We start from the raw sequence: 25,939 nt of genomic DNA, 5'->3' as shown, positions 1-25,939 counted from the left end.
GATCAGCAGTTTCTGAAATACTCAGACCAGCCTGTCTGGCACCAACAACCATGCCACATTCAAAGTCACTTAAATCATCTTTCTGATGCTCTGTTTGAACTCCAGCAGATCGTCTTGACCATGTCTACATGCCTAAATGCATTGAGTTGCTGTCATCTGATTGGCTGATTAGAAATGTGCATTAAAGAGCAATTGGACAGGTGTACCTAATAAAGTGGCCGGTGAGTGTATATCAAAAGTCAATTTTTGATTAATGTGCATTGCTAAGCACAAGCACAAATTGCCCTCTCCTATCAAAGTATACATAAATAGAAATCTTATTTTTTCAGCTTTCAGATTATGTATAAATCTTATTCATTCATTTTCCTTCAGCTTAGTCCCTTATTCATAAGGGGACGCCACAGCTGAATAAACCACAAACTTATTCAGCATATGATTTACACAGCGGATGCCCATTCCAGTTGCAACCCAGAACTGGGAAACACCCATACACACACCATAACATTCACACACATTTAGTTCATTCAACTATAGCGCATGTCTTTGAACTGCAGGGGAAACCGGAGCACCCGGAGGAAACCCACGCCAACACGAGGAGAACATGCAAACTCCACACAGAAATGCCAACTGACCCAGCCGGGACTTGAACCAGCGACCTTCTTGCTGTAAGGCAACAGTGCTAACCACTGAGCCACTGTGACGCCTGTATAAATCTCAATTTAAAATAAATAATTAAATAAATAAATAAAGTAAAATAAAAATGATACTTTACAATTTACTAATACCTCTTAAAAGGCAAATGATCTTGAAAGCCAGCCAAAAAAAGATAGAAGAATTAAATAAAAAGTAAATAGTACTAATTAAATATATATTTAATATTTAAATGAGTAATATATATTTGAAATAAGAATGTTTATTATTATTACATTAATTTTTATTAGCATTAATACAGTTAACACATAATTAAAACACAAACAGGAAATGAACATAATTATTTAATTAATATTTATATTATTTAAAAAACAGTAATGATCCATAATAACAGCCAATTAATACCTCTCATCGGTTCTGTGGAGTGTCAATCATCCGTGTCTCCTCCCTCTCAGTATTTAAGCATCTGCTCGAGACTCCAGCTTTCTGAGTCAATCCTGAGAGAAAGACAGAGCGAGTTTCTCCATAAATCAAAGTCCATCACGAAATCTACCATTTCAGCCCACCCACTGTTTGTTTGCTATTGGGAAATTATGAATGGGATGCTTCGGAATCGTCTCCACATTAGAGTGTTTTTCAACGTCAGCAGTTTTAAAAGTGACTTCTCGTGATAATAACTCTTCAAATCTGACGAAGCGTGAGAATAAAGCTGTCTGAGGATCATCATCATCATCATCATCTCCCCATCAGTGGAGGATAATCAGCCTCCTGTCATGAAATCTGTGCTGCTGGTCTGCGTGTTTCTGCTGCCTCTGCAAACACTCGCGCTGCCGCTGCGCCACAGGTAAGAGACGCACGCGCATCATCACCCGCGTCATCATTATCGTCATAGATCAAACAGCGATAATTACTATTCATATTATCATTCATATCAGTGTTGAATATTGTGAATTTTGGAGATTTTCATTTATAACTCCCGATATTCGTCTGAAAATTAGCGCTAACCTTTAATATCTCGATTTAAACCGTTAAGATGACTTGCAGAACATTGAAAATACATATTTAAGTGCTTTTATTAAACATTGGTTATATGTTAGTGAAATGTGTTCATAAAAATAACTGATAGAACCTTAAATACTTAAAATGATTTGCTAGTTTAAGTTAACAAAAACATTTTGTTAGGCTATGCTAGCCTCAGTACTTCAACACTAAAAACGCAGTCAGTTGCAGCCATTTAATTTTGGTTCACGTTACATAATTAATGTGAACAAAATCTTACTGTTAACTGAAATTTTATAAAACAAATATAGCCTATATAATTCAGATATTACATGTAGGTTACTATGCTAAAGTTTTTGTAACATTCATTCCTTTAAGCAAATTAGCATTGCTAGTGTCTAACATGATAAATGTTGTAATAAGAAATGTTTTTGAAGTTAATTAGTATTGATGACTGCTGTAGATGTATTGTTCACTGTTAGCTCACACTGTAACTAATGAATACACAAGGAGTTAAAGTTTATACTTATGGCAAGCTGTTATAACATTAACATCGATAGTAGCCTCTAACCTATGTATGTGCTCATCAGTTATTTTAGTGGCTTGTAAATAATGTAATAATCAATGTTTTAAGCTAATTAATAACTGCTTGTTAATTGTTAGCTTGAGGTAACTAATGTAAAAAATAATTGTAAAGCTTAATCAGTAGGCTAGTTTTAAATAAACATAATTCAGCTTTAGCTATTGGCTAAGTTCAAGTTTGTTTATGGCAGGGCGTTACTTAAAGCAAACTATGCTAGTATCCAATAGCTTGGATTTTAACAGCATAAAAATTAATTAGCCCATTTTGATTTAGATTTAATACATGCTGTAAATGTATTTGCCATTGTTTGTAGGCTAACAGTAAAAAATACAAGTTGACTGTAAATTGTTACTAGAAATAATAGACTAAGTTTAGGTGAATATGTTTCTGGCAAATCATTTTAACATTAATTAAGGCAAATATATTGTTAGCATATAGCACACATGCTAATGCTACATGTTTTCAATTGCTTGTAAATAATCTTATAGTTAGCCTAATATATTTTTATTAATGAATTAAAATGCTCTACTGTAGCTATTATATTGCCCTATATAGTAACCCTTTTAAATAAATGAAACAAAGTGAAATAAAATGTTGGCAGCAGTCTTATACAAAGATGAAATTAAGGATACATAAATTTATGTCAAGCTATTTCAGAATTAATTTATTAAGATATATTAGTAGCATTCAGGATATGTGCATTAATTATTTTTAATACAAAATATATTTCTCAAACAGAGAAGCATGAGCCGAAGCTGAATAGTTATGCTACAAAATATGTAGTTGTTATGTAATAAACAACTGAATACTATTCATTAATGGAATAAGAATGGCTACAAATATTAACCTTACATATACACAAGTATAAACCTTTAATTACACAAATTACAAAGAAATGACAACAATAACACATTAAAATAATATGACATTTTGACGAAGAAAAACAGTTTGTTCTTGTACTTTAAAAACGTTAGTATAGTGAAACTGAATCCACATACCTAAATAAAAAACTGCTGGGTTGTTGCCATAACCCAACGTTGGGTTGAAAGGTATCATTTAAATTTAATTGAAAAAAATTAACCCAATATTTTGTTTGTACATATTAGACCTGACATTGGATTATGACAACCCTGCATTTTTTTAGAGTATAGTAATCACTTCAGAGTTGTTCTTCTAACAAAACTGATTGACGTTTGTTATTTGTAAAGAGTAGATGTAAAAGTGGCTTGCCACATAAGTGTGTCTGTGTGACGTGTAGTTCTCCATGAGATAGTGTGTGTCACTTGACTGTCTGCATTTGGCACAGAGTGCGTGAAAGAGACGTGCCACCTGTAACGTACTTTCTCAGATTTCCCCATCGTGACTGCTTGCTTAGTCATGATATAGAGCAGGTTATTTCTAACTCTCGACTTGCAAGATGCAACACTGAATCACGCCTTCAACACAATCCACATACCTTAAAGTTTGCGTGAAAATTGACTTTTTTTTTCTGCACTGAAAAAACTGATTCATTGGATGTACTACATTTTAAAGGCAAGTGATTGCAAACAATTTATATGGGCTGAATTTAAACACAAATTAGGTTAAACATGACAATTTAATTTGATTGTCTCAATTAAGCCCATATAAATTGCTTGCAACCATTTACCTTAAAAAATGAGTAAACACAACAAACCTTTTTTGTTCAGTGTAGCAAATATTACGATGTTATTTCTTGATTTAATCAAATCTACTCCATTTTGACCAATTTTAGAAAACAAGACTTTTAATACCATGTAAATTTCCCTTGATTTAATAATGTTTATGTTTGCATTGAAAAACAAGACCGTTAGGAAAAGCATCACTTTATTAATTTAGCATTTTTTTAGTGTGATCAGTAGCGATGGGCGATACCACAATATTTTAATGTGATACGATATCAATACTTTTTGTTAACATTTTAACGATACCGATACCACTTATTATTTAAAATGTTAATGTAATTTTTCAAAATAATGTTAATTTAAAAAATCATTACATATATATATATATATATATATATATATATATATATATATATATATATATATATATACACTGTAGTGTGTGTGTGTGTGATATATACATACATGCACACTTATCCATAGTGTATGTACACACTGCATACACATACATACTGTATTTATACACTGCACAGATACACACACACTTATATTTATTTTCATTCACCTAATGCTAACGAGAGAGAGAGAGAGCTGATTTATTTTTTGTCTGATTCATTATCTCATTTATTTATTTATTTGCATTTAATTAATATTATACAATATATTATGATACTATAACCTACAACTATTTGCTGTGTTTACTATGTTTATATATATCCTCCTGAGACCCTGCCCATTGACTTGTGTCCTCTGTAGTGAACATTGCGTTTTCATGAATTTTCTTTGAATTTTTTGAGTTACTCTGTCGAGACCTGTTGTACCAGCCTGATCTCACGAGAAAACATAAGTATTTTACGTTTTGACAGTTTAGTGGCTAATTCGTACGAGTTCAGTCGTACGAAATTGTACGATTTTAAAAAGGAGGCGTGGCACCTAACCCCACCTCTAAACCCAACCGTCATTGGCGGATGAGCAAATCGTACTAAATTGAACTAATTAGATCGTACGAATATGTACGAATTAGCCACTAAATCAAAAAGTTACGAATTGCCATGAGATTGTGTTGGTTGTACTGTTAAGAGGACATCCTGGGTTCTCTAGTGATATGTCATTTGATTGGCTTGCATGCTAGGAACCACTTCTTTCACTGCATCCAAAATGGCTGACATACAAAAAAAGCACATTTTATGGGAAGGAGAGAGGCATGTCAAATTTGGCTTTTTAAATGTTTTTTTTACTATTATTATTACATTTATATATTTGTTTATTAAAGTGTCAGGGACAATAACTTTAGCTTTCAAAGCTGTTAACTTGTTTGTGTTTCAAAATATCCTCCTTTTTTGAATGTTCACTATAGTGGACACCAGGACCATCTTAATGTAATTAATGACTGCATGTTGTAGGAGGCAGAACTGAAGCAGAGAGGATTCTTTATAAGATAGTTGAGGGAGACTTAGAGAATTAGAGCAGTGTTTCCCAACCCTACTCCTGGAGACACACTGACAGTACATATTTTGTACATCTCCCTTCTCTGACCCATTAACTTCAGGTTTTAGAGTCTCTTCTAATGTTCTAATGAGTTGATTCAGGTGTGTTTGATTAGGGAGAGGTGGAAAATGTGTACTGTTGGTGTGCCTTCAGGAACAGGGTTGGGAAACACTGAATTAGAGAATCAGAGACAATTAGAGAATGACAATCAGTTTTAAATCACTTTTATGTTAAATCTGTTTTGGATTAACATCACTTTTTTTTGAGTTCGGCTCTCTTTCAGATATTAATAATATTATATTATATTATATTATATTATATTATATTATATTATATTATATTATATTATATTATATTATATTATATTATATATATAGAGAGAGAGAGGGGGGGGGGGTTGCCTCCTTTAAAACTCTCCTATAATGTCTTTTGTCAGACAGAGGGAGTCTGAGCAGAAGAACACTGGGCAGATTGTTTTTGTTCCGCTTCTTTATAAGTTTCAGGGTGTGTTGTTTGTAAGTGTTTATAAAGGCTTCTTGTATTGTTGCGGTGTACGACTTTCTTATCACAAATATTGCTCGTGCAACGTTTTTTCAGCTGATGGCCACCACAACATGCTGCCTTACCTCTCTGCCATCGTGTCATTCCGTAATGCAGAAGTGTGCGACTTGTGTGTGTTGAGTATGTAAGTTATCTGAAAGGCTCATGATCACTCACGTCACGTTCTGCCACAGATTGAATGGTGTAAAGTCTTGTATACAGCGCTAAAACGTTTAGTTATGCATAAATTATAAAATATAGTTAATATATCGATACTTTTAAAAAATATCGATACCAAATTAAGCTTCTGTGTATCGATATATCGTTACTTGAGCATCAGTGTGCACATCGATGTGATCAGTTATTATATGTTATTTGAACAGGACATATTTCAGCGTCAAGCGTACGCATATGGTCCGGCGCAGCCTTTGCGCGGTCGCAAATCTCTCACCGTGGCTGAAGCCGACACGGTCACGCACCTCTCAAAAAATGTAACCACACGTCACAACAACACGTAGCGCAAGCTCTGTGATTGGTTGGCTTGGTAGCTGTGACCAGTTTGCGTGGGACTGAGAGTCGCGCAAACCAGTTGGAGTGAGGGTCGAGTCCCGTAGCTCTAAATGGAACCTTTTGTTTTGTGTTTACCTTCTGTTTAAAGTTGTTGCACGTCCACCAGCTCCCGCCTCTAAATGAGCGATGTTTCGCTACTTGTACACTAAGGTAGCATTCAGAAAAAACACCCGCAAAGAAACTCAACACAGAGGAACATACAGAAACACTGTTAAGTGAAGATCACACTTCTACAAAATAGTCAAAACAGTAGGCTTTAAACACAAAGAATGAATATAATAACAGATGAATAAACACTATTTAGATACTGATTTAAAGGGGCCCTATTATTCAAAAATCCCTTTTATTAGGGGTTTAAACACAGTTGTGTGGTGACAGTCTGTGAATATAACCAGCTTCTAATGGTACTAATACATTAATTTTATTTTATATAATCACACTTAATTAAAACAGTCTGCAGAAACACTTTGACATTCTCCCTTTGTACATCAGATGGGGAAAGCCCCGCCCATTAGTGATGATCTCTCCCTCATTAGCATAGAACGTTACTGTGTGTTTACACCGAAAGCGGCGAGAGCGTGAAAGTAGCTGGAATTCATTCATTTTCAATTGGAGCCAGCTTTGACAAGCGGCGAAGAGTTGCGTGACGTGTTTTCACTGGTGTGGGCATCGAAGAGAGTTGAAATCAAGTCAACCTTTTTGGTAATGAGCTATGACACGGTTCGGCGGCAACCAGTCGAAATGTAGAAGGTCCACCGCTTGAGAGGATTCCAGAGAACACAGTCCTGAGAACTTTGGTTCCGACCACATTTGTTTCCAAGGGTTTGAATATTGCAGTCACCTGATTTCCAATTATTTACGATGTTTTCATAAAGGGACATACATGGCGACTGGCGACGTGCTTGATGTGCATTAATGTTATATATTTTTTTTTCATTAAAAAAGCGGGAATCTCATGGTAACTATAACGACAGTACAAAACAGCATTGCTGCTTCATAATATTTCAGACATACAGTATGGCCACATATTGAACAAGTGAAGCAAAGCCACAGCACACACAACAACTTGATCTTCCATTGTTTGATAAAAAGCGCGCAACATTTTCAAGCTAGAAAGCATGTTTTTATGCAGAATTGTAAGTGATTTGCTGATATGCTGCAACTGCCCCTTTAAATACGAAATCAATGTAGCGAATTTTGACGCTCTCGCCGGTGGAGCAACGCCGTTGTCGCCAGGGTGACCAGAGTATTCTCGCTGCCTCTGCCGTTAACGCACAGTTAGTCTTGTTTTTGAATCTGCCACCATACTGACACATAGACATTTATAGCTCCGCCTCTTTTGAAAAAAATTAGAATTTAAAGCGACAGTCAGCAAAACGGCACAATTAGGATCAAAGCCTAAAAGGGTCCGTTTTAAAGAGTTATAAAACATCATTTGTGTGTTACTTTGAGCTGAAAATTCACACACACACACACACACACACACACACACACACACATGCACACACACGCACACACACACGCACACACACACGCACACACGCACGCACACACACACTCAAGGGACATCAGAGACTCATTTTACATCTTGTAAAAAGAGGCATAATAGGTCTCCTTTAATACTTTCACTAACAAACAGAACTTTACTTTAGATTCTGCCAAATCTTTAAACAGGTTTTGCATTTTGGGTCTTTTAATGAAGCCAAATTTGATCTCAAAGTCTGATTAAACACAATCTCAGTGTTTGTGTGGCCTTCAAAGGTGAAACAAGCTTCCAGAATAAATCTGAATACACAGCGAGCGTCTAATGTGAGAAAAGGTCAAACAGACTGTGTGTGAGGTCACAAACACCAAGTGATTTAGGACTTTAATGTTCAACTGGAAATGAAATCCTCTTTTGTGCGTTTATGTAAGGTGGACTTAAGCGGTTTTCCCCTAAATTAGCCTTGTTTTTTTAAATGTGCCTCTCAGAGAGTGGATTGCAACATCATTCTTAACAGTTTGTGCGATTAAGATGGATATTCGTGCATGTTAACATCTCTCGTAGCCGGCCACATGCAGGGCACTAATGTGGGAACGTTTCTTAACAATCTTTCCTTCTTTCTGTCAAACTGCCAGACTTCCTCCTTGTCTGAAGAAAACATCCCAATACGTCTCCTCTTCTTCCTCTACAACCCAAGAGACTCTTCAACCTGTTGTCTTCTATATTCCCTGACCTGTGTGCGTGTGTGTGTGTGAGATTGAAGTGTATGAATGGAGCAGGGACACAGTAGGACTTTAGCTTTGGGTCAGAAGCTTAGAAAGGGCTTATGTTGGGACGGGGAGATTGAGAAACCTGCTCGGATTTCTTTTCAGCATATGATGCTTTTATGATGCAGCTGAGACATTTCTATCTAATCAAATGTGCAACTGCAACAAAGAGTGTTAAACAAATTAAGATAAGAAGGCGGAAGGACGAAGTGGAAATAAACGCCAAAGTGCAAGGTAAAGAAGGAAAGGTTGAAAGGAAAGGACAGACCTTGAAGAAAGATCAAAGAGTTTTACTGATAAAGAACACCCGGCTGTCTGGAATTATACATTTAAATTTGAGAATGTGGAATAAAGAAAAAACATTTAAGTTTGAATTAAAACAGATTCCATAGAACCAGAAAAGCAAAGTTTGTCAACAGATATCTGTTTGTAAGTTCAAGGACAAAAGGAATTTAGAAGTTTATGGGCCCTATCATACACCCGGCGCAACAAGGTCCAAGACAAGTTTGGCGCGATTTGTTGCTATTTTCAGAGCAACACAACCCTAATTTTCCTGTTTTTCACCACGTTGTTTAAATAGTAAATCCATTTACGCCCCTTTGTGGACTCATGGGTGTACCGTCTAGAAAGGAGGTGGTTAGGGTTTATTGTTGGCATGTTGCTATTTGGAGGAACTAAAATAGACTGCGCAATTGACCAGCTGAAAGCAGATCTCTAAAGTCTAAGGTCTAAGATAAAGACCTTTTAAAGGGAATGGGAGATGATACTCTGATTGGTTTAATGCACGTTATGCTCAAAACACACCCAAAACTCATTAAGAGAATAAGCACAACCCTGTTAGACCATGCGCCAGGGCGCAGACCGTATTTTTCCATCCTTAAAATAGCAAAAGTGGATTTGGACACGCCCTTAATGCTTTTGCACAATGCGCTTTAGACTTTGCACTTAGATCGTTAAAATAGAGCCTTATATGTTTGCAGGTGTATTTACACTTAATACCAAGTTTGGTGAATTGAACAATTTTTTAAAAAAGTCTACAAAATAAACTTAAATGTGCAAGTTTTGGGAGACCCCATTACTTAATTAAATTGAGGCAACGTGTTTACTCAATTAAAGTTCAGTCAACTTATTAGGGTTTTCAGTGTGTATGTGTATATATATATATATATATTAGATACCATCATTATGAAACTTCATTCCTCAATTATCTGCAAGTTGTTAATTCAACGCAAAAGTAGATCAACATATTTCAACGCACTCAATGTTTTTTTTTTACCCCAAATCAGTGACCAGTTTTTTTTTTTCTATGCATATATTTTATTTCTTAGATGGAAAATATGTTGAATTGGTCACTGATTCGGAGTAAAAAAAACATTGAGTGTGTTGAAATACGTTGATCTACTTTTGCGTTGAATCAGCGACTTGCAGATAATTGAGGATACTGAGAAACTTCATAATGATGGTATCCAAAACGTCAAATCTTATTCAGACAGCATATACCAATACATTTACCAAGCATTCAGTTATCTGGACAATAAAGAAGTTCTTAGGCTGTGCTTAAAATGCAAAGTTTCCCAACAAGGACTTCACAATACAAACAGTTTAAAGTAGCTCCAAGCAACCACGCGTTCCCTCTACCACAACAATCTCTTCTTTATTCTCCCACTCACCTATTATACATTCCAGGTGTCTGACCAGCACCCTCTAGTGCCCTGTAGTTCCATTAGAACAGTTTTTTTATTTCCATTGTTGCATGGATAACAAAAAAAAAAACAAGTGAGACATTTCATTCTGCTACTATATATATACACTATATATACACTATATTACTATATTACTATAAATATATATATATATATATATATATATATATATATATATATATATATATATATATAAAGTAGCCATTTATTCACATTATGATATATTTATGATTATCTTTATTTATGATATAATAATTATACCTGAAGCCATTTGTTTTCTGATTTAAAAAAAAAAAGACCTTGCACTTAAAAGGTTGCACATATTAGCATTTTACAGTCAAGTCTACATTTGTGAAAATGAACTATTTTTTTCAAAAGATTAATTATGATTTTGAGCTCACTACACTTGAAATCTTAAGTTTATGCATGGTACATAAGTTAAATTAACTCATATTTTAAGTGATAGGACCAAAATGCTGAATTTTAAGTTTTGTTCAGTCAACTTTACTTAATTGTTTAGGTAAAGACAACATTAGGGTTTTCAGTGTAGATATAATAAATTATGCACAACAGATACAGAATGACAGATAGACCTACTATGTATATTTTCTGAAGTAGCTCTCTCCCATGTTTCTGTGACACTGCTATGTAATGTTATTGATGATATGACTTTTAATGGGATCAGATCAATGTATTTTAATAGGATGTGCCTTCCCCATTCTATTTCAATAGGGCCAATTTGGGGTGGTTTTGATCCCCAGGGGTACAACTTTTACCCCCTTGCGGGGTATGTGCTTACACAGACTGTAAACCTCTTCAAATATAATAAATCCCATGCTTTTGAGAGATACACATTTGCCACTATGTCAAATTTGGCTCAATGTCAAGTCAATGGGATTTTTGATTGATAGAAATAAAATGACAGAACTATATAAAGTTATATATATAATGATTTGGCTAATATATAAGTATATCTGTGCTGAAAGCAGTGTGTGTTGTCTTGCTATTCTGCTGAAAGCAATGTGTGTTGTGCTGAAAGCGGTGTGTTATGAACTGAAGACATTGTGTGTCGTGCTAAAGGCAGTGTGCTTTGGGCTAAAAGCGTTGTGTGCATTGTGCTGAAGGTGGTGTGTGTTGTGCTGAAAGCTGTATTGAAATGATGGCATGGCGTGGTGTGTGTTGTGTTGAAAGTGGTGTGTGTTGTGCATGTTAAATGATGAGGGTGTTTTGGAAACTCCAGTGATTCAGGCTTTCCTACTATGGCGCACATTGAATTGTATGTAGAAGCAGGAGTCCAGCAAACACAGACGTGCACTGACCCTAAGCCCCCCCGGTGGTCCCTCAGCTCCGGACCTGCAAACAAAGCCTCTGTATTGCTGCAACACAAGACTAATGGCAGACATTCAGCTGAACACAGTGCTGCTCACGTGGACCAAACTAATCTACATCTGCAACCTCACACATTACACACTTTAAATATATTCAACCCATGATCAGCAGGTCCTGTTAATACTTACTAGTATATATAAGAACTACACAGTCTGGTCTACATTAGCTATGATTCCAAAAGGTTTTCTATGTTTCCAAGATGTGATGCAACCAAATTAAAAGCTTGTATTTAGATAACTTTATATATATATATATATATATATATATATATATATATATATATATATATATATATATATATATATATATATATATATATATATATATATATATATATATATATATATATATATATATATATATATATATATATATATATATATATATATATATATATATATATATATATATATATAAATAGGGCGACGCAGTGGCGCAGTAGGTAGCGTTGTCGCCTAACAGCAAGAAGGTCGCTGGTTCGAGCCCCGGCTGGGTCAGTTGGCGTTTCTGTGTGGAGTTTGCATGTTCTCCCTGCGTTCGAGTGGGTGTCCAGATGAATTGGGTAAGCTAAATTGTCCGTAGTGTAAGAGTGTGATTAAATGTGTATGGATATTTCCCAGAGATGGGCTGGAAGGGCATACGCTGAGTGAAACATGTGCTTGATAAGTTGGTGGTTCATTCCACTGTGGTGACGCCGGATTAATAAAGGGCCTAAGCCGAAAAGAAAATGAATGAATATATATATATATATACAGTTGACGTCAGAATTATTAGCCCCCCTGTTTATTTTTCCCCAAATTTCTGTTTAACGGAGAGATTTTTTTTCAACACATTTCTAATCATAATAGTTTTAATAACTCATTTCTAATAACTGATTTATTTTATCTTTGCCATGATGACAGTAAATAATATTTGACTAGATATTTTTCAAGACACTTAAAGTGACATATAAAGGCTTAACTGGGTTATTTAGGTTAATTAGGCAGGTTAGGGTAATTAGGCAAGTTATTGTATAATGATGTTTTTTCTGTAGACTATTGAAAAAATAGCTTAAAGGGGCTAATAATTTTGACCTTAAAATGGTTTAAAAAAATTAAAAACTGCTTTTATTCTAGCCGAAATAAAACAAATAAGACTTTCTCCAGAACAAAAAAATATGATCAGACATACTGTGAACTGGGAAAATTTCTTGCTTTATTAAACATTTAGGAAATTTATTTAGAAAATAAAGGGGGGCTAATAATTCTGACTTCAACTGTATATATATATATATATATATATATATATATATATATATATATATATATATATATATATATATATATATATATATATATACAGTATATAAAATAAATGTATTTTAATTTATAATAAACGTCTTTTTTTAATTTACTAGTTTTTGACTATCCCAAACTGGACAGACATGACATAGAAATCAAATAGGTATACAGTAGTATATTATTATAAACCTTCAACCAAGTGCTGCTGAGCAAAGTCTTGACAAAGGGATGGATTTTACACTGTTACAATTTACTATGACCTTTTATGTGAAGCTGCTTTCACACAATCTACATTGTATAAGCGCTATACAAATAAAGGTGAATTGAATTGAATTATATTTAGAGTAAATGTTTTTTTTTTTATGAGTGGAAGCAGGTGGAACTGTTTTTGAAAGTGGTTTTGTGTGTATATATAAGTGTTGTTTTAACTGGCAGTTCAGACTAATCCCATTCAGAAACATTCTGCTTCAGATTAGACCACAGTATTACCCTATATACTCCACTAATGCACAACATAAACACATTCAGCCGCTCAAAAATCCCTAACACCCGCTGACGTACAGCACACATACATGCAGATGCTCAGATTTCATTTGCCAAACATTAAACAAATACAAGATTTCCTAAGAAGAAAATCTCCTTCATCTCCAGGATTGGCAGGATGTGAAACTCTGATGGGCAATGCTGCCAGTTTAGTTCTGAGCTAGAAAACACAAAGCACAGGTTTAGATGTGACCCATTCAGAGAACTGGTCCATCCAAATCAAGTCATTTGGCCCTGTACTCCACAAACCATTTGAACAGGATTACACTGCTGGCTATTTGGGTTCTGCAATTCACATTTTTATTAAAATCATGGTTTTACATCATCTCAGAGTTTAGATGAGTTCTGTGATCATAAAATAAATTATTAAATAAACAAAGACTAGTCAAACCAAACAAAAACAGTGGACTACACTGTGTTTGTGATGCTCTGTTTCAAGGGCGTAGGTTTGCACTTGACAGTGGTGGGGACGAGTAAATACTATATATATATATATATATATATATATATATATATATATATATATATATATATATATATATATATATATGTTCTGGCCAGTTTGTTATTTGCCTGTAGGCTTCAGTTTTTATTTTAAAACAAGTTTTAACAGACTTCTAAAACAACAATAATGGTATATGATAATAATCTTTTCATATTTCTTTATTCTTAATTTTCATTATTTATAAAACTGTATGCACATGGGCCTGATAGTGTAATGTTAAAAGAATGTTTATTAACTGATAAAGACAGAGTTTAATAAAGAGTTCTGTTTATTTTAGCCATAATGCAAATGAAACATGTTTCATATATCAATATTAATAAAAGATGGAGCACAGGCTGTAGTTTTTCTGACAAATTGTTTCAACCAGAATTGGACATGCTACTCTGAGAGATCAGGAGAACTGGGATCATACACTTTTACATTTAGCTGTTTATTCTGCAGTTCGTTTTCTGGGCATATTATTCACAGACTATGAGTAATATGCACAGGTTTACCTGCACAGCATTTAGCTGGCCTCCGTTACACTATCGTTAGACCTTCACACATCTTGTTCTTGGACGGGAAAATCCCCTGTGCAGTTTTGGCGCTAGCTGCTTGTATCTGATCCATTGATCTAATCTGAACGCAGCTACAGCTTCTCATGTGAGAGCAGGGAAAGGCACAGTCAATCACAATGTTCATATGGGTTTCAGGGCGGTGCGACTTAAGGAGAGAACGTGATTTAACCCTTTCTGCATGTCTAGGTTAATGTTGACAGCGCGTTTTTTTTAGTGAATTAAATTATTGTTGGGGACATTTCAAAAGTTGATGGATATTGGTGGGGACACGTCCTCTCCGTCCATGCTAAACCTATGCCCCTTTTCTGTTTGAGCAGCCTCACACTTGAGCATATGGTTGAGCAACAGGATTACCTGTCTGATTGAATAATAGCAAATGCTAGGAAAATTGTCTCTGGGACAAAACAAACAAACAAATACCAATATATATATATATATATATATATATATATATATATATATATATATATATATATATATATATATATATATATATATAGTTGAAGTCGGATTTATTAGCCTACCTTTGAATTTTTTTTTTTTTTTATATATTTCCCAAATGATGTTTAACAGAGCAAGGAAATTTTCACAGTATGTCTGATAATATTTTTTCTTCTGGAGAAAGTCTTATTTGTTTTATTTCGGCTAGAATAAAAGCAGTTTTTAATTTTTATGAAACATTTTAAGGTCAAAATTATTAGCTCCTTTAAGATATCTATTTTTCGATAGTCTACAGAACAAACTGCCTAGTTAACCTAATTAACCTAGTTAAGCCTTTAAATGTCACTTTAAGCTGTATAGAAGTGTCTTGAAAAATATCTAGTCAAATATTATTTACTGTCATCATGGCAAAGATAAAATAAATAAATTATTAGAAATTAGTTATTAAAACTATTATGTTTAGAAATATGTTGAAAAATCTGCTTTCCGTTAAACAGAAATTGAGGAAAAAAATAAACAGGGGAGCTAAAAATTCTGATTTCAACAGTACATTATGTAAATACAAACAAGTCACAATTTTCAAACCACAATCTGTATACCGTATTATATATTATCATTATAAGTCCAGGTAACTTTAGAGAAGTATGTGGTGCATATGGAGAGGAAAGAGGTGTTTTTTCAAGCCCACTCACCTACGGTATGTTATGTTTTCCCAGAAAATGGATTATTTATAAGAAAGTGTCTGGTGTAAATAAATAAGAATGCTATTGTTGGACAGTAAAACATTTGATAAAACAGATGCATCGTAACAGATGCAGCATCAGAACACAACACTTCTGGCCATGGATGGAATTTTCTGAATTATGAAAACGAATTTTAATGCAAGGTATACACGTGGCCTTACAAACACTCTGAATGTCTCCTGAGGTGCCAGACGAAAGACAGCGAAGACTTGCACGTGAAGGAGTGCACATGCTAGAGTGAGAGAATATGAGTGCATGCCACAGATAACTAGGACTACAGCCAGAGAAACACTCCACTAATTACAGCCTTCACATACTCCACCTAAAGTGCTCTTAATCCTGACAAGCCTCTAATTTAAAACTAATCAAACTACGTGTAAACGTCTGATGCATTAAAAGGCATAGCTCGCCCAAAAATGAAAAATGGCGCCATTCATTCATTTTCTTTTCGACTTACTCCCTTTATTAATCAGAGGTTGCCACAGTAGAATGAACCACCAACTATTCCAGCATGTTTTACGACGCGGATGCCCTTCCAGCTGCAACCCAACTCTGGGAAACATCCATTCACACTTACATACACACACATACACTACGGCCAATTTAGTTTATTCAATTCACATATACCTAATGTCTTTGGAGTGTGGGGGAAACCGGAGCACCCGGAGGAAACCCACACCAACACGTGGAGAACATGCAAACTCCACACAGAAATGCCAACTGACCCAGCCGGGGCTCGAACCAGCGACCTTCTTGCTGTGAGAGGATCATGCTACCCACTGCACCACCATGACTCCTAAAATGGCAACAATAATATCAAAAATAATTATTTTTTTCGATGAGAAGCCACTGTGGGTCCACTGTGCGTACACTCGCTCTAGTGAACTCGCTAGATGTTTTTCCCCCCGAGCTCAATGCCAGCTCATTTATTTGCACTTGCATGGTAGATGATTGAGAAGAATTTCATGCATTTGCAGCAAATGCATTGCACATTTTGCATCATTCGTGCCATGCAACAGTAATTCTCTTCTATTTGCCTTTTGCATTGACTATGAATCAAGCAGGACGTAATTTGAAAAGACAATAATGTGTTCGGCATTATGTTCCACTGCCATTTAAAAAAAAAACAGGGCTAAAAAAATCTCGTTGGCCAAAATGCCCCAGTAACCCTGAACTCAGCTCCTGAAACTTTAAGCTCAGGAATGTTTGATGCAAATTAAGAAACACATTTGCGGTGCTTTGGGTTATATGGAACTAGGCTCTGGTTCTAAAACAGCGCTAGAATGTTGACGTTCTTGTGAGACCAGTCAAATTTCACGAGCTCTCATGGCAAGAAATCTCGTCCCTCCCCTATGCCAGAATGACCAACCCTGTCCCTAGAGATCTACCTTCCTGCAGATTTTAGTTGTAACCCATATCAAATCCACTTGCCTGTAATTATCAAGTGCTGTTAAGCTACGACTGCTTGCAGTTTTTGTTTTTACAAATCCACCAGAGGCGGCTGTGTACCACCCAAAACGTGAAGCCAAATATCTCAGAGAGGACCCACAGAAAAATAATAAACAAAAAATACATCATGGCCCAGATAGCCCAGTGGTACAGTGGACCAGCTTTATACCCTTACCAGGGTGCTCGAGGGTTCATGGGAGTATGTCCAACCAGTCCACATGTGTTTTGTGGACTTGGAAAAGGCATTCGACTGTGTCCCTTGTGGCATTCTGTGGAGGGTGCTCGGGGGTCAGAGGCGATCTTTAAAGGGCCAGCTTGTCCCTGTATGAACAGAGTAGGAGTTTGGTTCGCAATGCTGGCAATAAGTCAGACTTGTTTCCAGTGCATGTTGGACTCCGACAAGGCTGCCCCTTGTCATCAATTCTGTTCATAATTTTTATGGACAGAATTTCAAGGCGCAGCCTTGGGCTGGAGGGGGTCCGGTTCGGGGACCACAGGATTTGATCTCTGTTACTCGCATTCAATGTTGTTCTTTTGGCTTCATCAAACATGGACCTTCAGCATGCACTGGGGCAGTTTGCTGCCAAGCGTGACATGGCTGGGATGATAATCAGCACCTCCAAGTTCGAGGCCATGGTGGGGCCATGGTGGGTCCATGGTGGTTTGCCATCTCCAGGTTGGAGGAAAGTCCTTACCGCAGGTGGAGGAGTTCAAGTGTCTTGGGGTTTTGTTCACGAGAGAGGGAAGGATGGATCGTGAGATTAACAGGCGGATTGGTGGAGCGGCAGCATTAATGCATTCAATGTACCGGTCTGTTGTGGTAAAAAAGGAGCTGAGCCGAAAGGCAAAGCTTTCGATTTACCGGTCAATCTATGTTCCTACTCTCACCTATGGTCATGAGCTTTGGGTCATGACCGAAAGGACAAGATCTCGGATACAAGTGACCGAAATGAGTTTCCTTTGAAGGGTGGCAGACATGGCATCTTATAGATAGGGTGAGGAGCTCTAAGGTGGCTCGGGCAACTGTTTCGGATGCCTCCTGGACGCTTACCTAGGGAGGTGTTCCAGGCATGTCCCACTGGGAGGAGGCCTCGGGGAAGACCCAGGACACGCTGGAGGGACTATGTCCTGGGTCTTCTATGTATTCTCCGCGGAAGTGTGTGGGGAGAGGGAAGTCTGGGGTTCTCTCCAAAGACTGCTGCCCCCACAACCCAGCCCCGGAAAAGTGACAGAAAATGAATGAATGAATGAAAAATACAAAAATCTACCCCAACCTCCCTGACTATGTATAAAAAAAGGAGAAAATATTTACATAAAAGAAAGTGTGGCATCCAACAGCTTCTCACCGTGTACAGAATTCAATATTTACAGTATCAAAAACCAAACAAAAAAAAATAACAAAAGTGGAAAACACGGATTGATACACAACAAAGAGTCAAAATATACACACCAACATGGGAAACACAATCAAAAATAACACGTAGCAACAAAATAGTTTTTATATCACACCAAATGCAAAAAAAACACGCTAACCAACTAGCTCTCGCGCCCTAGGCCCGTTTTCCCTTTTTTTTAAAGGACGCCCTGGGTCACTCCAGCCAATCCCAGGGCATGTCGTCTGCGTAATTAGGGCGGGGACTGCAGATGAAAAGAGAGGGAGAGAGAGAGAGAGAGAGAGAGAGAGAGAAAGAGAGAGAGAGAGAGACACACACACCTGTCAACGCAACAACTTTTTGATGACCTAAAATTTCTCTCGTACATGCCATTTGTGCATTCTCATTTCAGCCAATCAGCTTGCTGTCGACCGAACAACATACTGACCCACTCACCACTTCGCTTCCCTAAACCCAACCAATAGCGTTTTCAAAGGCAACCTAGAAAAGAAAAGCCATCGCAGCCATGTGATTTTTTTTTAACCACGCTTTGAGATTTTACCACATTTTCAGCATGTTATTTATTTAATTTTGCTTTTGTTTCACTTGGTTTCTGGAATTGTTCTTCACCAAACTCGAACCCCATCGTTGCGGTCCATTCTGCGTCCCAAGTCCATAGTCGTATGTAGGAATGCGAGGTTGGGGGGCAGTTAGGATGATTCTAAGGGCCCACGCCGATTTGGGGCCCCCAGAGATACTATTAGGTGCCCACCAGAACACAATTCCCCCCAACCCCTCTTCAGTTTCGTCTGGTACAATACCACCCCAATGCTTTCATAGGGCCCGTACCGGCCGGTGCCCCTGGTCGAGCTACAGGGCAAACTTGGAACATCGGAAGAGCCATCCACATGGAGGCAAGCGCTGGCAAGAAAAGGGACAGAAGCTGTCAGCAGCGTCAAACTGGCCCATATCGTCCGTTTAACAGCAAAATGCAGACACACATACCTCTGTGTACATATTTCGCAGTGTCCAAAAATGTAAAACTGGGTACATATCACAATGAGCCTGCGTTGAATTAATTGATTCAAGTGTGTTTGATCAGGGTTGGAGTTGAACTCTGCAGGAAGGTAACTCTCCAGGAACTGGGTTGAGCACCCCTGCTCTATGCTATTGACTTACATAGTCATTTTATTTCTACTATGAACATCGATGGGTGTAATCCATTAGCATTCTTCAAAACATCTTCTTCTGTGTTCAACAGAAGACAGAAACTCATATATGTTTAAAACCCCATGACTGAGAATAAATGAGGTCATTCGATTTTAATGTGAACTATCCCCTTAAATAGATTTGCTCACATTGCTCAATGGTGGCCAACCTAACCATTTCTCTTTCTCTCACCAGATTGAGCTCTCCAAGGAATCTTCCAGAAACAGGAGGTGGTGTTGCTGAGGAAACCATCACCATTCCCTCAATAGCTCCAAGCAGCGGAGCAAGAGAGCGGCGACTGGTGTGGAGGGCTCTTCTGCAGAAAGGAGCCCTGTTGAGACAAACCAACACACCGGTCAGTCAAAACAGTGGAGCTCAGGGACATTTCCGGGAGCGTCGGCATGTCTTCAGAGGGTCCCGTGGGCACCCGCAGCTCATGCGTGTCGGATGTGTCCTCGGAACTTGCCAGGTACAAAACCTGAGCCATCGTCTCTACCAGCTGAACAGCCAAAGCAGACGCCAGGAATCGCCAATCAACCCCAGAAGCCCACACAGTTATGGATAAGACCACATGATAAAGCACTTCCCAAAAAAATGTGAGACCAACTGGCATAATCCATTTACAGATGTTTATTTGTCAGAATTTGAGACTATATAAAAACATCCATTAAGGATGAAGACATTAGTATGTAAATGTTGGCGATTATTCAGAAAACGTCTATTAGATGTTCATAAACTTCATGCAGAGTTATGAGGAATATGATAGATGGATATTATTCCTAAACACCAGAAGGACTGAAGTGCAAAAAAAGGGGAAAGTTTGTCAAAGACTGTGCTGTTCCTGACTGTGTTTAGCATCTACTGCCCTGCTGAAGGAGCTCAAGAAAAAGAAGTTTAGTATTGATCATTTCAGACTGATCTGAATAGTTTGAGTAGAGCACTTCAGCTTGGATTGCTTAGTGTATCTCATGAATGCTTTAGAGTGCTGTTTTTGGCAAAAGAAGCCAACAGAATTACTTAGTGGACCTCAGGGAAGAGAAAATAATAGATGAATGACCAATTTAAAGGGATAGTTCACCCAAAAATGATGTTGTTTTATATTTCTACAGAAGTCAATTGGTGCCAGCAACCAACAGTCTTCAAAATATCTTCTTTTGTTTTCAAGAGAAACTCAAACAGGTTTTGAACAAGTGTGAACAGATGAATTAGAAATTTTGGGTAAACTATCCGTTTATCAGAGGACTAAAGGTCTCAATGTTTGCAGCCACCTTTTAAAACTTCTTAATGCACTTTTAGAATGAAGTACTTGAAGCTTCATTATCTTTATGGAAATCCCTCACAGTTTGAGAAGATTGCAGTCTCCGTCTCTGAGCGGAGACAAATCGCCCTTGACTGAGCCAATGAAAGCCTCACGTGAAAACACTAAGAGTAAACATCCCAGATTCAGACATTCAATATGCTTAAATATTTATGCATTTCAGTGCATTTGGTAAACATTAAACCAAGTGGCATTTATTTAAAAGACAGAACAGAATGTGTGTGTTATTATGTTTTCATTGTCAAACAATATTATGTTTATGGTCAAAGGAGCAGTAACATGTGTCATTATTTATTCATGTTTGTCCAAAAATTTGACCACACTGTAAAAAGCAGTTAGTTGACTTGACTTTAAAAAAGTGAGTAAACCTTATGCATTTAAAGAGAATTTTGAATTTATGCATTTAAAGAGATTAGTTGAATTTACTTTTAAAAAATTAAGTTGTTGTTTTTAAAAAAGTTTGTTGGCTTTAAAAATGTGAGTAAACGCATTACTTTTGAAGCAATTAGTTGACTTTACTCAAAAAAATAGCAAACCCATTGTTTTAAAAGTGATTAGTTGACTTTCCAGTTCAAAAAAATTTAGTGAACCTGTTGATTTTAAAATCGATTCACATCAAAAATGAGTAAACCCATTGCTTTTAAAAGCGATTAGTTGAGTTTATTTCAAAAATGAGTAAACCCATTGCTTTTAAAAGCTATTAGTTGAGTTTATTTCAAAAATGAGCAAACCCATTGCTTTTAAAAGCGATTAGTTGAGTTTATTTGAAAAATGAGTAAACCCATTGCTTTTAAAAGCGATTAGTTGAGTTTATTTTAAAAATCAGTAAACCCATTGCTTTTAAAAGCGATTAGTTGAGTTTATTTTAAAAATCAGTAAACCCATTGCTTTTAAAAGCGATTAGTTGAGTTTATTTAAAAAATGAGTATATCCATTGCTTTTAAAAGCAATTAGTTGAGTTTATTTTAAAAATGAGTATATCCATTGCTTTTAAAAGCGATTAGTTGAGTTTATTTCAAAAATGAGTAAACGCATTGTTTTTAAAAGTGATTAGTTGAGTTTATTTTAAAAATGAGTAAACCCATTGTTTTTAAAAGTGATTAGTGGACTTTACTGTTTTAAAAAATTTTGTGAACCTGTTGATTTTAAAATCGATTTAAACCAAAAATAAGTAAACCTGTTGCTTTTAAAAGTGATTAGTTGACTTTATTTTAAAAATGAGTAAACCCATTGCTTTTAAAAGCGATTAGTTGACTTTATTTTAAAAATGAGTAAACCCATTGCTTTTAAAAGCGATTAGTTGAGTTTATTTCAAAAATGAGTAAACCCATTGCTTTTAAAAGCGATTAGTTGAGTTTATTTCAAAAATGAGTAAACCCATTGCTTTTAAAAGCTATTAGTTGAGTTTATTTCAAAAATGAGCAAACCCATTGCTTTTAAAAGCGATTAGTTGAGTTTATTTTAAAAATGAGTAAACCCATTGCTTTTAAAAGCGATTAGTTGAGTTTATTTTAAAAATCAGTAAACCCATTGCTTTTAAAAGCGATTAGTTGAGTTTATTTTAAAAATCAGTAAACCCATTGCTTTTAAAAGCGATTAGTTGAGTTTATTTTAAAAATGAGTATATCCATTGCTTTTAAAAGCGATTAGTTGAGTTTATTTAAAAAATGAGTAAACCCATTGTTTTTAAAAGTGATTAGTTGAGTTTATTTTAAAAATGAGTAAACCCATTGTTTTTAAAAGTGATTAGTGGACTTTACTGTTTTAAAAAATTTTGTGAACCTGTTGATTTTAAAATCGATTTAAACCAAAAATAAGTAAACCTGTTGCTTTTAAAAGTGATTAGTTGACTTTATTTTAAAAATGAGTAAACCCATTGCTTTTAAAAGCGATTAGTTGACTTTATTTTAAAAATGAGTAAACCCATTGCCTTTAAAAGCGATTAGTTGACTTTATTTTAAAAATGAGTAAACCCATTGCTTTTAAAAGCTATTAGTTGACTTTATTTTAAAAATGAGTATACCCATTGCTTTTAAAGCGATTAGTTGACTTTACTTTAAAAATTAAGTTAACCCTTTGCTTTTAGAAGTGATTAGTTGACTTTACTTTTTTAATAATTGAGTAACCCTATTGCTTTTAAAAGTGATTATAGTTGAATTTACTTTAAAATGAGTAAACCTGTTCCTTTTAAAATCGATTAGTTGACTTGTTTTAAAGATTAAGTAAACCCGTTGCTTTTAAAAGCGATTTGTTGATTTTACTAAAAAAAATTTAGTATACCCGCTACTTTTAAGAGCGATTAGTTGATTTTACTTTAAAAATTAAGTTAACCCATTGCTTTAAGAAGTGATTAGTTGCGTTTACTTTTTAAAAAATGAGTAAACCCATTGCTTTTAAAAGCGATTAGTTGACTTTACTTTAAAAATGAGTATACCCATTGCTTTTAAAAGCGATTAGTTAAGTTTATTTAAAAAATGAGTATACCCATTGCTTTTAAAAGCGATTAGTTAAGTTTATTTAAAAAATGAGTATACCCATTGCTTTTAAAAGCGATTAGTTAAGTTTATTTAAAAAATGAGTAAATCCATTGCTTTTAAAAGCGATTAGTTGAGTTTATTTTAAAAATGAGTAAATCCATTGCTTTTAAAAGCTATTAGTTGAGTTTATTTTAAAAATGAGTAAATCCATTGCTTTTAAAAGTGATTAGTTGACTTTACTTTAAAAATTAAGTAAACCTGTTGCTTTTAAAGTGATTAGTTGACTTTACTTAAAAAATTTAGTAAACACGTTGCTTTAAAAAGCAATTTGTTGACTTTACTTTAAAAATTGAGTATACCCGTTGCTTCTAAAGCGATTAGTTGACTTTACTTTAAAAATTAAGTTAACCCTTTGTTTTTAAAAGTGATTAGTTGACTTTATCAAAAATGAGCAAATCCATAGCTTTTGAAGCGTTTAGTTGACTACTTAATTTTAAGTCAACGGGTTTAATCACTTTTTAAGTAAATGAATTATGTGTATAATTATACAAATTAAGTCGAGTTAACAGCTCCTAGCTGCAATAGGTTAACAAAAAAAAATCAACGAGTTCCTTTTTACAGTGCAGCTGTGTGTATTGGTTGTTTTGGTAATTTATTAATGCTCATGTCAAAATGATATTAATCTGGACATTAGGCATTTAAATATTTGAATGAATGTGAACATCAGAGACATTTGTTTTCAGTGAATAACAACATCCATTTTAAATTGTTTAAATTCAACTGGAATTAAGTTAAGAGCCAAAATAGTTATGTAACAGGCCAGAAACTGCTTTTCTTCTTGCAGAAACCACTCAGTATTATATGTTGCCTTTTTTTATAGGAGTATAGCACTGTCTGTACAAGTCACCATATGCATAAGTGAAAATAGCAACTGTTTTCGAACAGGTTTCCGGAACATTCCTCTTATCAGCCATTGGCTGGGCAAAATGAAAGTCACGCCCCACAACCACACCATTGGTTAAATAAATGTTAACATAAAGGTTTGCTCAAACAAACAAAGTAAAGAAACAAGCGTCACAGACCCAACATGTTTAAACGAAAGTCTTACTTATAGCCATCTTTGCACTTTACACTAAGACTGGAGAAAGTCTTTTCATTTAGAATATCACACACATCTACTTGAAGTGTCTGCATGCCTTTCAAGAGCACTGTATATTTCCATTGAAACTTTTAAGACGTCAAGACTTCATCCATAAAGCTTCAAAACGTTCAACACTGTCTGATCTTGTACGTATGTTGCACACGCCAGTCTCTACAGCATGAAATCACAAACACAAATACAATAAAACATGGACGATGACTTGAAACACAAACACTGTCCCAGATCGTCACAGAGGTGGAATGTCTGCTATGTTCACATATAGGTCAAGTGTTACTAATAAACATAAAGCACTTTAATAAAAGCAACACGATTGATCGCTTTCTTTAACGTCATTGAATTGAATTGAGGAGATGCTATATACAGTATTTAATTGTATGTTTTTGAGGTGTAAATAAATGCTGTCTAATGATTTAATATTTGTGGTTATGTGTCACTGTGGGATATTTTGAATGTGTCAATAAACACAACAAATGCAAAAGCTTTCTCGTTTTTCTTTCTTTATAAGCAAAGATATAGACACACACTGTGATACACAGATCACTGTGACCATTAATGTCACAGTGACATCAGTCAGACATTATCAGTAGTGATCTAAAGTACCTTCTTAAAAATGAAACTGTGGTCAAATCAATTAAATGCAACAAGAACATTAACTGAGCAACAGGGATATAAAGTCACACTTTATTTTGATGGTACATTTGTTACATTGCATCTACATGCCAACTAATTCTCATTAGATTATAAGTAGACTGTTAGGTTGGGGTTGGGGTTAGTGTAAGTTGACATGTACTTGCAAAGTTTCTTATAGTCAGTTAAATGTCTGTTGAAGGAGCGGTATCAACAGATATTAAGCAGACAGTCAATACTCAAATGGACCATCAAAATAAAGTGTTACAATATTTAATAATGATACCATATAATAATAATAATAATAATAATAATAATAATAATAATAATAATAATAATAATAATAATAATAAGTACCCTTAATTACGATGTACTTACATTCAAATGAATCATTTGGTACGATGCACCTAATATGCAAGTACTTACATTGTCATTTAAG

The 25,939-nt window shown here is 35.4% G+C and overlaps 1 protein-coding gene across 1 annotated transcript; it reads left to right on the top strand.

Moving 5' to 3' along the window:
* The first annotated feature begins 1,158 nt into the window (after positions 1-1,158).
* adm2b (adrenomedullin 2b) lies at positions 1,159-21,505 on the top strand. The gene is made up of 2 exons (XM_056478671.1): positions 1,159-1,495; positions 20,112-21,505. The coding sequence occupies exons 1-2, from the start codon at positions 1,425-1,427 to the stop codon at positions 20,479-20,481; spliced, it is 441 nt and encodes a 146-aa protein (XP_056334646.1). The 5' UTR covers positions 1,159-1,424; the 3' UTR covers positions 20,482-21,505.
* The last annotated feature ends 4,434 nt before the right edge of the window (positions 21,506-25,939 follow it).

This window comes from Danio aesculapii, chromosome 18 (assembly GCF_903798145.1).
Source record: "Danio aesculapii chromosome 18, fDanAes4.1, whole genome shotgun sequence".
Lineage (NCBI taxonomy): Eukaryota > Metazoa > Chordata > Actinopteri > Cypriniformes > Danionidae > Danio > Danio aesculapii.
This window is presented reverse-complemented; position numbering and strand designations above follow the sequence as displayed.